A 16248-nucleotide genomic window follows, 5' to 3' on the forward strand; every position below is an offset into this window, starting at 1 on the left:
AATATTGATTTATTTGCTCTTACTCATATGGTGTGAAATTAAAATAAATGGTAACAACAACAAAAAAATCCGAATACAACAAGACACGGAAACTAGAAAGAATTTGAGTCATAGGCAACCTGCAACTAGTCTCGGGGAGGCCCTGGATAGCTCATAAAATCCAAAGCAGGTTCTTTTCCTCAAAAAAAAAAAACTCTAGGTTTGAAAATGATTTTATTATATAGAAAACTGTTTTTAGGCCTTAAAATCAACAACCACACTAATGTAACTTTCCATGTAACAAATCCATGTTAAAAAGCATAATTACAAACTAAAAATTTAAGAACTGTAATTAATAGGATGAGAGATGCCAACATAAAAATGACACACACACTCAAGATAAAACACTGCTTTGTACCTGAGAGCATCAGCACCATACTTCTCGATAATTGAAACAGGATCAGGATAATTCTTTTTTCTTTTGCTCATTTTCTGGCCATCACTTGTAAAGCAAAAAGTAGATGACAATTAAACAAGTAAACAACACAGCTGAATTTTACACATGTATATAGATTATCTGCAACTAGGAATACACAAATGCAAATGGAAGGCGTAAATAATTTAGATGCAAGCCAGCATTAAGACATACCTACAGTTGTAAACAATTTCTGAATACCATGGGGAGCCATCAGGCTGACTAGAGAAGGAAGACATCTTTGCATTTATCCCAGAGAAATAAAGTTACATAAAAATACTACAAGAATGTTCACAACAGCTTTATTCACACCAGCAAACAGTGAAACATCCAGATGTCTTTCAAGGGGTGGAAGGTAAAATAAATTATGGTACACCCATACTATGGAACACTATTCATCAATGGAAATGAATGAACTTTTGATATATACCTCTATCAGAATCATATACTATCTAGACTAGTGGTTGCCAGGGATTGGGAATGAGGGTGGAAGGTTGGGGAGTGAGTGTAATTATAAAGGGCAATAGGAGAAAACCTTGTGGTGTTGAAATCATTCATTATTATGACTGTGTTTGTGGACAGAGAAACCTACACATGTGAGAAAGTTGTAGTCTAGTAAATACACATAAGCAAATGAGTATATCTAAAAAAGGAGAAATGTGAATAATATCAGTGGACTACATATGTCAGCCTCCTGGTTGTGATATTTATTATTAGACTATGATTTCCAAATGTAACCACTGGAGGGAAACTATGCAAAGTATGCAAGAGAGCATACTTTTTGACATCTTTATGCATGCAAACTTATAATAATGTCAATAACATTTTCAGTGAAGGAGGAAAGAAAAGCAGATCTGAGGCTGCAGCTCAAAAGAACATATGCTTAATACGTGAAGCCCCAAGTTCAGAATTCAAGACATGAATTTAGCACTCATTTGCTAAGCCCTTCAGCAAGTTACTTTTCTGTGCTGTAAATTTCTTCATCATTGAAAGGAGATAATTATAAGAGCCATGTGAAATAGTTCTGAAAATTGACAGCATGAGGACATGTTGATGTACACAGGGTAAGGACACCGACTAGATGTTAGATCTTCCTCCTCACAGCCATACCTCTATATTATTTTATTTATTTTCATTCTCAACGAGTAGAGGTAATGGAAGCAAAGGAAAAGTAAGAGTGTCCTATAATAGTCAAAAATTGGAAATAATACTCAATGGGAGGCAGAGTGGAGCCTGGTGTGGCTCTCACTAGCTTGGGTCTTAGAACTTGTGGGTTCTAGAGCCCCAGAGAGCTTCCTTGTAAGTTAAACAGAGGTTAACAAAACCCCACATTTTAGGACTGAACTAGTCACTACATAGAAGAGTGCACCTGCCTTGCCAGGACAAGACCGTTCACAATCACATTCTTGAAAGGTGGTTGTCCAAAGAGGGCTGTGGCCAGCACCAGTAGGGTGTAAAACCTGAAGAAAAAAAAACAGCAAAACCCCAACAATTCGGTAAGAACAGAGAAGGAATCCAAGCACAGGAAAAAATACATTTACTCACTGGACTGCATTTCTATTTTTGATACAGTATACTTCTTGATAATCATACAAACCAAAGGTTCTTAATTCTAGTTACACATCATAACCATGAAGGAAGGGTTGAAAAATAAACAGATGCATGGAACCCACCAGAGATCAAATTAGAGCCTCTGGCTTGCAAAGAAATAAAAGCCTCCATCAATGTCCTGGTCCTCCCTCTGCTACCCCAACTCCCCAAAAGGGAGCCAGTATAACCAGCTATAAAGGTAGCACAGGGTTCCCTCAGCACCACCTGAAACACCTGGTGAAACAAGAAAAAAATCATACAGGACAAATATTGTGATGACAAAGGAAAAAAAAGCACTCATACAAATGGTCAAAAGGCAGGATTCAGAATCTAGCAAATGCTTCTATTTTGTCAGATGTTATGCATCCCATTAATGCATAGCTCCCTAGCCTGGTCCTGCCACTGCCCTGGGTGATGCTTACATGCCACCCTGACATGTTCCTACTATCCCAGGGGTAATGCTCTCCTATCACCTGACCTAACCCTGTACTCTAGGAACATCAGGGAACATAACTAATGAGAAGAGCAGACCCCCATTCTAGTATAAATACCAACCCAGACAGCCCTTTCAGTTCCCCAAAAAAGGCTAAGAGGACTGCTGGTACCCAGGAGGCAGCCATGATCTGTGGAAAGGGACAGTGGGCACATGGGGTCCACACAAAGACTTAAACAGCAGCTAGACTTCACTATTTTTGAGAGAAACAAGCTCAATGGGAAGTCATCTGGCCCTCCCCACAATAGGAATTTGTTTCTGATAGCTGTTCCTATAGATAAATTGATTAGAATATTAAAATGACACATTGAATACACTAAGGTTTGAATTCAATGATTATCACAAACTGAAAGAGCAGAAAATGACAAAAATTCCTTAAATACATTCCTGTAGAAACATTATTAATGAAACTATAATTAGCACATGGGCCAGCAAATCCTATCCAAAAAAGAAGGCAACTCACTTTTTTCCAATTAAGGGGATGAGCGAATTGCTTAATAGGGCACAAGACAAAACCCAATTCCCAAATCCTCCTCCCTTGTGTATTTTAAAATTTGGATTTTCTTTAAAATGTTAATTGATGAGGCTAGAATTTTTACCCATGCACATGACTACCTCCCCACTATTGAGCACCCAACCTATAATCTTGTAAATACTCATTAAGCATTTGAGTAATACGAAAAAGTTAAGAACACATATTGTTTTGTATGACTTAAACTTCCAACTTAACATATAGATAAATGCAAAAATGTTAGTGAAATAATTCAAATTATAATACCATAGTTCTATTTCAGTGAAAGAATATCCTAGTTGAAAAGCATTTTAGTATTCATAGTGGGTAGAAAGGACATAAATCAGGAACACAGGCTGTCTTGTTTGCCATGGCCCTAGTCAGCACCCAAGGACACATGGTAGGTACTCAATAAAATCAAGAAAACATTTAAAGCAAGAAAGGGCATACCATCCTCTGGTTTGGTCTATGCCTTCGGCAATGAAGTTTGCAGGAAAAGCATCTTCAAACTCCCTTTTGTTTTCAAAAGGATAATGAACCTGAGCATACGGCATGCTGCCACTTTCGAACCAGCAGTCAAATACTTCAGACACGCGCCTCAGTGATCCTTTCCCACAGCGTGATGGAATGGTCAGGTGGTCAATGCTAGTACACAGAAAAGCAGTACTTCTCATTTTATGCACAACAGAACTTGCCGTTTAACTGCCAGTAATAAACACAGAGCCCCAATACGATATTATTCACAGGTTGTACAACAAGGCATATACGTGGTCCCATGCAACTGTAAGGGAGCTGAAGAATTCCTCTTACTCAGTAATGGTCCCGACGCTGAGTAAATGGATTATTCATGTGTTTGTGGTGATAGTGGTGCGAACAAACCAGTGTGCTATAAGATGTATAAAAGTAATAAAAGTATAGCACATATAATTAAGTACAGCCCATAACATGGTAACAAATGATGTAACTGGTTTATGCATTTACTTATTTTGTGTGTGTGGTAATGGGGATTGAGTTCAGGAGCACTCTGCCACTGAGCTGCACCTCCAGCCAGTTTTCGTTTTGAGACAGGGTCTTGCTAAATTGCCCAGACTGGCCTTGAATTTCTGATCTTCTTGCCTCAGCCTCTCAAGTCACTAGGATTTCAGGTGGGCCACCACCTTGCTTGTTAGAGTGTACTTCTCATTGTTAGAGTGTACTTCTACTCATGAAAAAAAAAGTTAATGAAGCCTGTAATCCCAGCTACTTGGGAGGCTGTGGCAGAATGACCAAAATTTAAAATTTCAAAGTCAGTCTGGACAACTTAGTGAGACCCTGTCACAAAAATGAAACTTGAAAAAAGAGCTGGTGATATACCTCAGTGGTAGGGGTAGTTACCTAGCACATGTGAAGCCCTGGGCTTAATTCCCAGTATGGCAGGAAAAAAAACAAAACAAAACTGTCAAAACAGTATGACTATTATACTAACAGTACCCACCTACATCTTGTGTTTACCACGTTTCTTGGTTGCATCAAGAGGCCATGTCAAGCGAGTCATCTATGCCATCTGGGTTTGTGCAAGAACACTCCAAAATGGGTGTTCATACAAAAAAAGAATCGTCTAAGGATGCATTTCTTAGAACATATCCCATAGTTAAGTGAAGCATAAATGAAAATGCATTTGTAAACAGAAATGTCAGCCATTCTCAAAGGCTTTTGAGAGTACCACACATTATTGTCACCTGGTGTTTCAACCGGGGAGGGAGGACATATTACCTTAATCCTATGCAAGTCATCAATAGTGATTCACAAACTAGCGCTTGCCATGTGCAGCTATGTAATTTGCTAGGTATCATGTCTCAGTAGGAGGTGACAGGACTGAAGTGAATTAATCATTGAGAAACTGACCTCTCTCTGTGGAGGTCCGAGATTTTTGCTCCTGACAGTTCTTCAAGTTCTGCCACTGACCCAATGCAAACTACCTGTTAAAAATAAAGTTAAAAGAAAGAGCTCCTTAGAGCCAGAGAGATCAAATTGAATTAATTTACGTGATATTCCTGTTTGAGAAACCTCTGATTTTTCCTGAAAAGCTCATTAAAATACCAATCTGGGCTGAAGGACAGCTATCTTCAACATGGCTGACTGTTCAACAACACCACACACTGGTTTCTGACAAGGCAAGCACTAACTTGTCCACTTTGTTATCTACCCTATGTCAGGGGGATTTTAAACACTGACAGCCATCATCTTAATGGGTAATTATGGAGGATTGACTATGTGCAAATCTCTGCCAAAATCACGGTGAAATGCATAAGAGAAATGCCTTGGACTATTGTTCTAAGGCATCTGTGTTTCTTCCTGGCACCTAGAACTTTAATCTGGAATCTTCCCAAGACAAAGCTAGAACTAAGTTAGTGTTCTTGGATCAGATCAAAATACTCAGCAAGATGTTAGGATTTATCTAAGTAAGGAAGTGAGAGATGGGGCTTCCTGGTACACTCAGAATTAGGGGAATCATTTGACCGGGGCTGTGCCAGTGGGAGCTGCTGTGGGTTCTCACCTAGCAAGGGGGTTTCTGCTACCTACAGGCACCCACAGTCTCTTTCTCCGTCTTTCCTGTCCAGTTCCCCAAAATATTCTGATTCAGTTACTTCACAGCTGCCTCTTAGGTCCCTAAAGGAAAGTGACAAGTGCCCAGGGTGCCATTGCTTATCTCTGCTGTAAAGCTCTCAGTAATGGCAGAAGACCCTCTCATGGAAATATATCTGTGTATCTGCGCATGTACACACATGGACACACACACACACATACAAATTTTTGTAAGTTTACTATATACTAAAGCAATTTTAGAAGTTTACCAAAGTAATAAACACAATGTTAATTTTTTTTCAAGTTCTGCTTTTTCATTATCTATGTTAGCTTAACCTTAAGTTAATGCTATAACTTAATGCACAGAGGAAGAGATCTGTGTAACACAAGAATAAAGCACTTAATATGTGTATTTCCCTGAGAAAAATGCAGAATGTATTTTTCACTTTTTATAGAAGAAAATTTAGAAATTCAAATACTAAAAATAATTATTTTATGTCATGATTCTAGGAAAGAATAGAGAAAAAAAAGAGATGAAATAAGAAAGGGGCAAAGAGAGAAAAACATGACTTTCCACCACATTCACGCTGCATGAGCAAAGTGCCCCAGCACAGTCTACACAGGACACATGGCCCCACCTCACCTCCTCAAAGTCTTCACTGACCCACAGTGGGATGGGGGTGCCCCAGTATCTGTTTCTGGAAATTGCCCAGTCACGTGCATCTTTCAGCCAATTTCCAAACCGCTTTTCTCGCACAAACTCTGGGACCCTGCCGTAGTACATTAGACAATGATTTAAGAACAAAATTCCATTGAAATAAAAATTGTAAATTATATTCATATAAGCTTTTGTGAATCAAATGATCTGAAATACTGAGCTCACTGCTAGGAACATGTTTTCTTTTTCTTTTTTTTCCCCCAGTACTGGGGATTGGTCACAGGAGTGCTCTACTTCTGTACTACATCCCTAACCCTTTTTATTTTTTGAGACAGGGTCTCCCTGAATTGCTAAGACTGGCCTTGAACTTGAGATACCAGAAGCATATTTTATAATGGATAGCACCAGCATACGTGATAGCCTTTGCTTCCACTGACTTGACCCAAAGCATATACATTCCCCACATCCTCCTTGTCAACTGAGGACCACCACAGACCTCTCTTGACTAGCCACCCTGACTCCAGCAGCCTCATTCCAATCAATTCTAGTCTTCATGTCATCTGATGACATCAGCTTTACTAAAAAGTATTAGCATAGGCTCCCAACGAGCTGGGTAATTGGAAGTTTCTCTGTGGCCCTCTCTGGTCTCCTCCCTGGTCATCCCTGACCTTGCATTTTAGCCTTCAGCAATGAGGTTAAGTTCCTCGGCATGTGACTCCCCATCTTTCTCTGCCATTCAGTCTTCCTTCCCTCTGCCATCCCTACTACTCCCAGAACTTCTACTATTTTGACTGGAAAAGAGCTCCTATTCCTTAAAGTTCAACTTTGCAGGAATTCCTCTAAGCACAAGGCTGAGTCAGGGTATTGCCAGGCTTCTAAATACGTTGTCTTCTTTTGGGCACTACATTTTTATCCTGCTTTCTACAGGTTACCTTATTCCACACTCTTACCTTATACATTAGGGGAACTAATGAGCTTGCTAGCTTTAGATGAAAAAGCTGCTTTTTGAGAAGTCACACTTGGCTATAATGTATTAGAAAGCCATAGTTTAAAACCATTTTTCTTTATTGTCCTGAGATCTTCTCATTTTCCCCAAATCAAATACAATTCTTTGGTTGGGTTAAGTTACTTACTTCCCTGTGGGAAGTAAGAATTGAAATCCAAACTCGGGGAAAAACATTCTTTTGAAATGCAGATTTGAACTTTGCTTCATTTTGCAAATTCAAACTTTGCTTCATTTTACAAACAAGGGTGGAGATGACATTGTCATATATTTGCCAAACTTCAGCTGCAGAGAGAAAAGTTTCTGAGCTTGGAGTTTACCTATACCAGAACTCAACAAGCACCAAAAATGGTTAAGTACAAATGGTGTTTGCAGATACACCACAAAATGTTTATCCTGAAAATTTTTATTTGATGTTAGCAGAGGGAGTAATTCCAGAATTTTTCCTCCAAAGTCATTTTACTATGTAAAACGAATAAGGGGCCATTTCTCATTTCCATTGGGTTTTAAAGAAAAAAAAAAGCTCCTTTACATGTTGTATCATAAGGATATTACTCTTGTATATTAAATTACTTTATGTATCTTTACCTACAGAATAGAGGCAGCTATTACAATGAACAATAAAAGATGATTATAGGGGCTGGTAGAGTGCCTGCACAGTGTGTGATGCACTGGGTTCGATCCTCAGTACCACATAAAAATACATAAATAAAATAAAGGTATCATGTTCAACTTAAAAAAAAAAAGATGACTATAAAAATTATAGTCATAATAAAAATTGTGACTTGGGAGAGTGTAAACCATACTAACTAAAGCAAAGGACAGTATGAAGAAACACATCTCACTGCTCACCAGTAACACAGGTCATTGTTCTTCAGTAGCTGCTCCACCATGTGCTCCACTCTCACAAACCAGCTGGGCACTGCTTTGTAAATGAGCGGAGTGTCTGATCTGGGGAGGCAAACACAGATGGAGCCAGTCAGGAGAGATGTAGGCACCCAAGGAAAACTGACTTTCAGTCTTTTATTAATACACCACTATCTACCTGGACTTCTGCTTAGATGTACACATACATACATGTTATACTGCACTGTATTTTTAAATTTTAATTATTTTATTCTATTCTATTCTATTCTATTCTATTCTATTTTTTAGTACTGGGGATTTAATTCAGGGATGCTTTATCACTGAACTACATGCTCAGAACTTTTTATTTTTTAATTTTGAGACAGGCTCTCTATAAGTTGCTGAATGAAGCTGGCCTCAAACATGTGATCTTCCAGTCTCAGCCTCCGAAGCTACTGGGATTACAGGGTGTGCCACTGAGCCTGGTTAAAATTCATTTTTATTATAGATGCAAATGTCTTAAGTCTTAAAAATTGGTCATCTCACTGGGGGCAGTGGCATATGCCTGTAATCTCAGCAGCTTGGGATCTAAGGCAGGAGGATCAGAGTTCAAAGCTAGCCTCAGCAATGGCGAGACACTAAGCAACTCAGTGAGACCCTATCTCTAAATAAAATATAAAAAAGGACTGGGAATGTGGCTCAGTGGTCGAGTGCCCCTGAGTTCAATGTCTGATAACAAACAAACAAACGAACAAACAAAAAAACCCAACATCATTTCCACAATACTACGAAGGGCAAAACCCAATAAAAGAACGAGACCAGAGGTGGATGCAGTGCTGCATACCCTTGGAATGCTGCAGCAGGATTGTAAATCTGAGGACAGTCTTACTGAGAGACCCCAAGGAAACTTAGTGAAAGATCATGTCTTAAAAAAAAAAAGACTAGGTACACAGCTCAATGGTAAAGCACACCTGTGTTCACTACCCAGCACAAAATAAGTAAATAAATAAATAAATAAATACCAACACTAAAAAGAAAAATAAAAGAGTTCTACTGATGACAGTTTTCTAAGATGTGATTTTGTGAATGTCAGCAGAGAGACAAAATATGGGGACTGAATTTTAGGCCACTGAACACTAGATTTTGATACACATATTTGTAGCATGATCCTGTATTAAGACTTGATATCATAACATTGTGTTTCTCAATAAATTCCATTATAAAATTTCAAAGATGTTTGGCATCCTTAAAAAAGAAAAAAAAAATGTGGCCACAACATAAAATAGTGTGTGTCCCCCAACCCCACAACTCCCAAGGAAAGAGACAACTTTTTTGCATTCTCCTAAAAATAAGAGGGCAGTTTCCAAACACTAACTACAGGGTACCCCTGAGATGGATCCTATGAATATGAAGATACAGGCACACAAACGGCATAACCAGAGTGTGGAGCTCCAGCTATGATAGTCTTGGCCTCCTCTCACCTCCAGCAGAAAGGATAGTTGTGTGTGAAGGTGCTGGCAACAAGAAGTCTGCCCTGTTCCTTCAATGTCCTGATGATGTTTTTGTCGGCATCCTGTTAAAAAATAAAAATTCAGTCATTAAATCATCCTATCAGGGCTGGGGATGAGACTCAGCAGTAGAGCGCTTGCTTACCACGTGCGAGGCCCTGGGTTCAATCCTCAGAACCACATAAAAATAAATAAAGATATTGTGTTCAACTACAACTAAATATATATAAAAAAAACCCTATCATACTTGGCAGCAACATAATTATATTAGTAAAATCGAACATTGTCTTGTGACTTAAAGGCATCAAAAAATGTGTCATTAAAAAAACAGTGTTCATTTTTAAATACATTCCATGACGTTTTTTTTAAAAGGTGGGGGGGGGTGACACTGGGGATTAAACCCAGGGACACTTGACTACTGAGCTACAGTCTCAGCCCTTTTTATTTTTTAGAGACAAAGTCTGGCTACACTGCCCAGGCTGGCCCCAAACACGTTACTCTCCACCTCACCCTCCCATGTTGCTGGGATCACAGGGCAAACATCATACCTGGCTCCAAAACATTTAAGGAAGTTTTCAATCGGAAACCATTACCCCAAGGTCACAAAACTGCTTCATGAGACAGAGTCCTGTTTTTGACTCCTGCTCCTGAAACTAGAGCATGCTTCCTTTAAAGACATCATACCCGCCTAGTACAGCTGGTAGTATCTGCCTCTGTTTGATTTGATGCTGAAACAACAAAAAACCCCACCAAGTTCCTAGATGAGTTACAACATAAGCTATAAATGAGAGTGATAAGTTGCACTGATTTGCTTACTTGAGGAGGAAAAAGGGAGGACTGATTGATGAAATATATATATAAGAGCAACATCCTTCTGGTCTTATGGACTACAAACCTTCACATACTGTCCCACGAAATGTGTCACTTCTTCTGTGAAGCAGCCTGAAGCATCCACAGGACAAATAGGGAATGAGTCTTTCTGAATAATGTTGAAGTCCATGCAGACCCGATAGTCATCCTGGGAAAAGGGAACGGAGGAGCAAGAGGGAAGAATAAAACAGTTGAATGTGTGAGGAAGGAGGAAAGCATGAAATGGTAGGTTTACAAACTTTTGAGTATTCTGATATATACACATAATCAGCTTCATCCTTTTAACTAAAGGTGATTCAAGGACCATTTAGGCTGATTAGATCATTCAGCTTAGTCTTTCCAACAATTATTTCACAGACCTGCCATACATAGCAGGGTATTCACTGAGATGACAGAGGACATACATGAATGTTTTAAAACTAAGTCAAATTTGATTTATAACAGGGCTGGGGATGTGGCTCAAGTGGTAGCGTGCTCGCCCTAGCGTGCATGAGGCACTGGGTTCGATTCTCAGCACCACATAAAAATAAAATAACCATATTGTGTCCACCTAAAACTAAAAAATAAATATTTTTTTAAAAATTTGATTTATAACAGCAGCATATATACAAATCTAAAAAACAAAGGCACATACAGGTATAAAGCACAATCTAATGCACCACAAGATGCTTGATATACATCTGGGCATGCATCCTATCAAAGGATGCCAATAATAATCTAAAACCAAGGTATTCACTTTATAAATATATCACGGGGGCTGGGGAGGTGGCTCAAACAGGTAACTCGCTTGCCTGGCATGCGCGGGGTGCTCGGTTCAATCCTCAGCACCAAATAAAAATAAAATAAAGATGTTGTGTCCACCGAAAACAAACAAATAAATAAATAAATCACAGTGCCTCAGGAATAGCCTTGAAGAGTGTTAACCATTAGACCTGCATGTCGGCAATGCCGAGCACTTCATCACACTACCTCATTTAGCCCTCATGATGCTGCTGCAAGGAAGGCAGAAGGTATACTAGGGTTTCACAAGGGCTTTCCTTGTACACAACAGTGATAACCCCCATGTTACGCATAAGGGGGCTGACACACAAAGACGTCAGCTGCAGGGGCTAGGGTTGTGGCTCAGTGGTAAAGTGTTTGCCTAGCATGTGTGAGGCACTGGGTTCAATTCTCAGCACCATATAAAAACAAATAAATAATTAAAGGTCTGTCAATAACTAATAAAAATAAATAAATAAAAAACCCCCACAAAAACCCCAAACAAGAAGTCAGCTGCAAAGTGGCAATAGTAAGAGTCAAATCCAAACAGCCCACTTCATTCAGAGTCTACAGTGTCCACTAACATGCTATGCTGCTTAAATATGAAGTTACAGAGGCTGTTAGACTGAAACTACTCTGGTTTGACTATAAGACAAGCTAGAAAGCTAACATGCTTCTTCCTGGAACTGTGTTCACTTCTCACTGCGCTGTATTGCTTGGGTGGTGGGACGTGTGGGCAGACAGGAAATGCCCAAGACATAAAAACTGGAAATATTAAGTGCAGTGCAAACAGCCCTCAGCCACTTCGATAAGGAAAGAGCAGCCCCTTGAATGGAAGGGGAACAGGTGATGTTGAACACAGTGATGTAGTGTACTCCCAGGCAAAGACAAGGTAAGTTGAGGCCTCTTAGAAAATGTTTTCCAAGTGGGCTTAAAAAGTATGGTTTGCATAAGTGCATGGTATAACTATAGTTAGATATGTGAAGTATAACTATAGTTAGTAACAACTATTCACATTTAACAAGGACAATCTGAACTATGATTCAAAAACATGAGGCTACCTTTATTTTTTGGTGCTGTGACTCAGTTACAGAAGTTGTATTTTCATTATGTACTATGAGTGGAGTAATCATTACCAGCGGACACTAAAAATTTTTTGACCTCATATGTGACCAGTTCCTACAACACTAATTGGTATCATTAAGACTACTCACATCAAATATGAATAATTATTAGGCCTATTAAGGAAATGTTGATTTTATTATATATAACAATGGCATGGTGACTACATTAAAAAGAAATGTCCTTATCAATCACAGATGCACCTGGGATTAAAGAAAGACATGAGGTTGAGGATTTGCTTCAAAATCCTCTAACCAAAATAAAAGAGGTACAAGGGAAAGAAGGGAGAACAAAATAAATTGTTATAACAAAGTCCAGAGTCTATAGGTGCCCCGTGGGCACTACCCTTGCAGTAGTGACCACAGGGACTCTCACTCTTACAGTATTAAGCACTGTGCTAAACTCCAGGGACATGATGACATTTAATCCTTCAGTTACCCCAATAGGCAACTATCATCACCTCATCCTACAGAGGAGAAAAGGAAACTCAGGCTACAACACTGGCCCAGGATCTTCCCATCAGCAGCAGGACCACGATTCAAGGTTTACAAATCTAAATGTGCCTTTACAAATCTCTGTTATTTGATTATATCTTTATATATAAATTATATTAAAGGGAATGTGTTGTTTAAAAATTTTTATTCTAGGAAAAACATAAAAGGGAGCACCCTTCTATAGGGTTTAGGAAGATAAGGACAGATTCTTCCTCCTGATCTTATAGTATTTGGTTAAGAACAAGTAGGGGAAATGGAAGAGATCTTTATTTTATGGTCCAAGTGTCTGTACGTCTCTAAGTGCTGTTAAAGCTTACAGAGCTTGTCAAAACTTCAACTGCACACACACAAGACAGACATTTACTACATGTAAACCATGAAAGAATGAATAAAGACAACAGGAATGGTGGCCTTTTGGAGCTTAAATGTCAGGCCACAGACCAGGATTTTACCCATCATTTCCAGAAACCAGTTCACAATGAGTAGAAACTGAAGATGCAAGTTTAACATGCCATCTTGGGAGGAGTGAGCCAAAGAAGAGGCTGACTCCATAGTCCACACGAGAAGAGCCTGATAACACATAAGACTCAGCATCCCATGAAAAGCAGCTATTGACATTTACTTCTCATAAGTAAGTTTGCAAGATTCTGCTACTCACAGCACCAAAGTAAGGGGCCTGATGTACAACCCCTGTGCCTTCTTCCTCCTTCACATAGTGGTCAACAAGCACAGTGAAAGCGCCATTCTCTTTACACTGCAAAAAAAAAGAAAGGTTGGCAGGCATCAGGGATGGAGAGAAAAACACTTCTGCATCAACAATGCTAAGAGCCTGAAAAACCCTTTAGCATGTGAAGTTATTTTTCAGAAATAGAAAAGATAGGATTATTCAGGTTGGGAAGAAACCTGATGATTAAGACATCATTTCTCTGGATAGTGGCTCACCATTTATTGATGATGGAATTATCTGAAGACTTACAGATAAAATTTTCTAATTTTTGTGGCCACATAACTGGGCTTCTTCATTATTTTCCCTTGCCTGAGCATGAACTCGCATATGGTCTCACTTCTGGTTTATTTCCATTCATTGCATGTGCTTTGCTTTCTTCCTCCTTTCAACCCAGCTCAAGCAATTCAGTCACAGAAGGAAATTTCAAAGAATATGGATAGGGGAATCAATATGCATAAGTTCCCTAGTACAGTATAAACAATACATAGATACATATACAAACCTAACAAAGCATAAGGTGACTCCTTCTATAATGTGAAAGCATTATTTAAAAATTCCCACATAAGCTGGGCATGGTGGCACAAACCTGTAATCCCAGGGACTCAGGATGTTGAGGCAGGAAGATCAAAAGTTTGAGGCCAGCCTCAGCAAATTAGCGAGACCCTGTCTCAAAATAAAAAGGGCTAGGGATGGATGTGGCTCAGTGGTGGTAGAGTGGCAGAGTGTCCCTGTGTTCAAAAGCCAGTACCAAAAAACAAAACACCCTAAAAAACCCCAACCCCCTGCCCCCGCTTTTTGTGGATTAAATCCAGGGCCTGTGCATGCCAAGTGACTACAATTGAGCTACACCCCAGACATTCCCACATGAATTTAATGATTTAAGCCAGAAGGCAACAATTTAATTTTGTTAATGCTAATTCAGATTGTGGGTTCAGGCACACTCACATGGACAATCCAACAACAAGAACTGAATCCACTCATCACTTCACTGCAGTAATCAAAGAAATGGATGTGGGGAGTCCCTGCCATGGTGTTCCCTATACTTACCTTCACAAAATAGTCGAACAGAGGCTTGTACTTCTTGCCTTTGAGAGAGACACCAGGAAATCTGGAAAAAGGAGAAATGCAAATTCACTGTTAAGTTAAAGAAATGAGGCTGCAAGTCACACCAAGTCTCCACTTTCACTGGTTTCCTGACCCTTAGTCATGAGAGCAGAACATATGCCCTGGACTTACTAGTACTTAGGATTCAACTTGAAAAATATAGTGGTGGGTAATAAAGTTGTCTCTTTAAAACTAAAGTCAGATACACATACATACACCCACATATCAACTATCTGAATAATTACCTTTCAAGGACCTCGTAGTCACTCTCCATTTTATAGAGGGCTGATAATCTGGCTTCCATTAAAATGAGTAATTTTCCTCTGGCAACATCTATGAGAATGAAAAAAGGTAGACCTCAGTGAGATTCAGACAGACTGGCTCTGGAGACATGCATCAGGCCTATTTCTTTGCTGAAGAGCTCCTGTGCCACCAGCACCAGAGTGCTCAGGACTTGGAGGGGAGCACTGCACAGAACACTGCAGCACCCTGCTTTCCAGACCTGTGTCAGACAGACCCCAAAGGCATGTAGGCAGCTAGCTGTTATTTTATTTCTCACCCATATCTATTTGAAGAAAGTTGGTCTTATTTTCTCCTTCTTTAGGTTAATACATGTGAATGTTTAAAAAATCAGAACATTAACAAAAATCAAATGGCTCACAAAGTAAAAGTCCCATACGATCTCACTCCCTCTCAGATATCCTCATTCAGGTGTCTCTCCATCCAGATTTTTTAATGCACATTCTACCTAAGAAATGTATATGTAAACTTGTAAGTTCTTCTTTAAAAAAAAATTTTTTTTTAGTTGTAGTTGAACATGATACCTTTATTCTATTTATTTATTTTTAGTGGTGCTGAGGATCAAACCCAGGGCCTTGCATGTGCTAGGCGAGCGCTCTACCGCTAAGCCACAACCACAGCCCCTCTTTATTTTTTCAAATATTATGAGGCAATACTCTATACGGTTTTGCAACTTGTTTTCACATAATATTTTGTGAACATTGCTCCATATATTACCATACATACATCTTTCTAATTCTTTTTATTCTTTCTTTTTTTGCAGTGCTGGGATCAAACACAGGGCCTGTGTGCAGGAAGCCATTCATGAAATACATGAGGACCTTCTCTCAGCATGGAAGCCAGGAAGGAATAGGCATGGCATTGGGAACTTCCTGTGGTTATCCTGTGGTGACAGACTGCCCAATGCATGTTACCCTCTACTCTGCTAGAAATGTTCCTCATAGTAGCATCTGAGATGGGTATAACCCATTAGGAACTGAACAGACCACATTTCAAGAATGAGTAGAACTCTATTGTATGTAAATAATTGTATTTTGTTAATCAATTCATCTGTTGATAAGACACTTGGGATGCATCCAACTTTTGGCTACTGTGAATATTCCTACTGTGAAAATGGGCACATCAATATTTGTTCAAGTCCCGTTTCTCAATTCTTTAAGGTAAATACAAAAAAGTGAAAATTTTGAGCCAAGCATGGTGATGCATTCCTATAATCCCAGTGACCCCCGAGAGACCAAGACAAG

At 39.3% G+C, this 16248-nt stretch overlaps 1 protein-coding gene across 3 annotated transcripts in view; it reads right to left on the reverse strand.

Moving 5' to 3' along the window:
- Iars1 (isoleucyl-tRNA synthetase 1) overlaps positions 1–16248 on the reverse strand; it is a 64477-nt gene that overhangs the window by 32040 nt on the left and 16189 nt on the right. For all 3 annotated transcript variants that reach the window (XM_026406953.2, XM_026406951.2, XM_077792391.1), the window contains 11 exons: positions 14950–15037; positions 14648–14708; positions 13532–13627; positions 10524–10646; positions 9602–9693; positions 8127–8225; positions 6257–6383; positions 4933–5006; positions 3499–3693; positions 1828–1914; positions 398–481 (listed from right to left, as the gene is read on the reverse strand). In XM_026406953.2, the coding sequence (XP_026262738.1) occupies positions 398–481; positions 1828–1914; positions 3499–3693; positions 4933–5006; positions 6257–6383; positions 8127–8225; positions 9602–9693; positions 10524–10646; positions 13532–13627; positions 14648–14708; positions 14950–15037 (1126 nt within the window). The remainder of the gene's footprint in view (positions 1–397; positions 482–1827; positions 1915–3498; positions 3694–4932; positions 5007–6256; positions 6384–8126; positions 8226–9601; positions 9694–10523; positions 10647–13531; positions 13628–14647; positions 14709–14949; positions 15038–16248) is intronic.

Source organism: Urocitellus parryii, chromosome 13 (genome assembly GCF_045843805.1).
Source record: "Urocitellus parryii isolate mUroPar1 chromosome 13, mUroPar1.hap1, whole genome shotgun sequence".
NCBI lineage: Eukaryota > Metazoa > Chordata > Mammalia > Rodentia > Sciuridae > Urocitellus > Urocitellus parryii.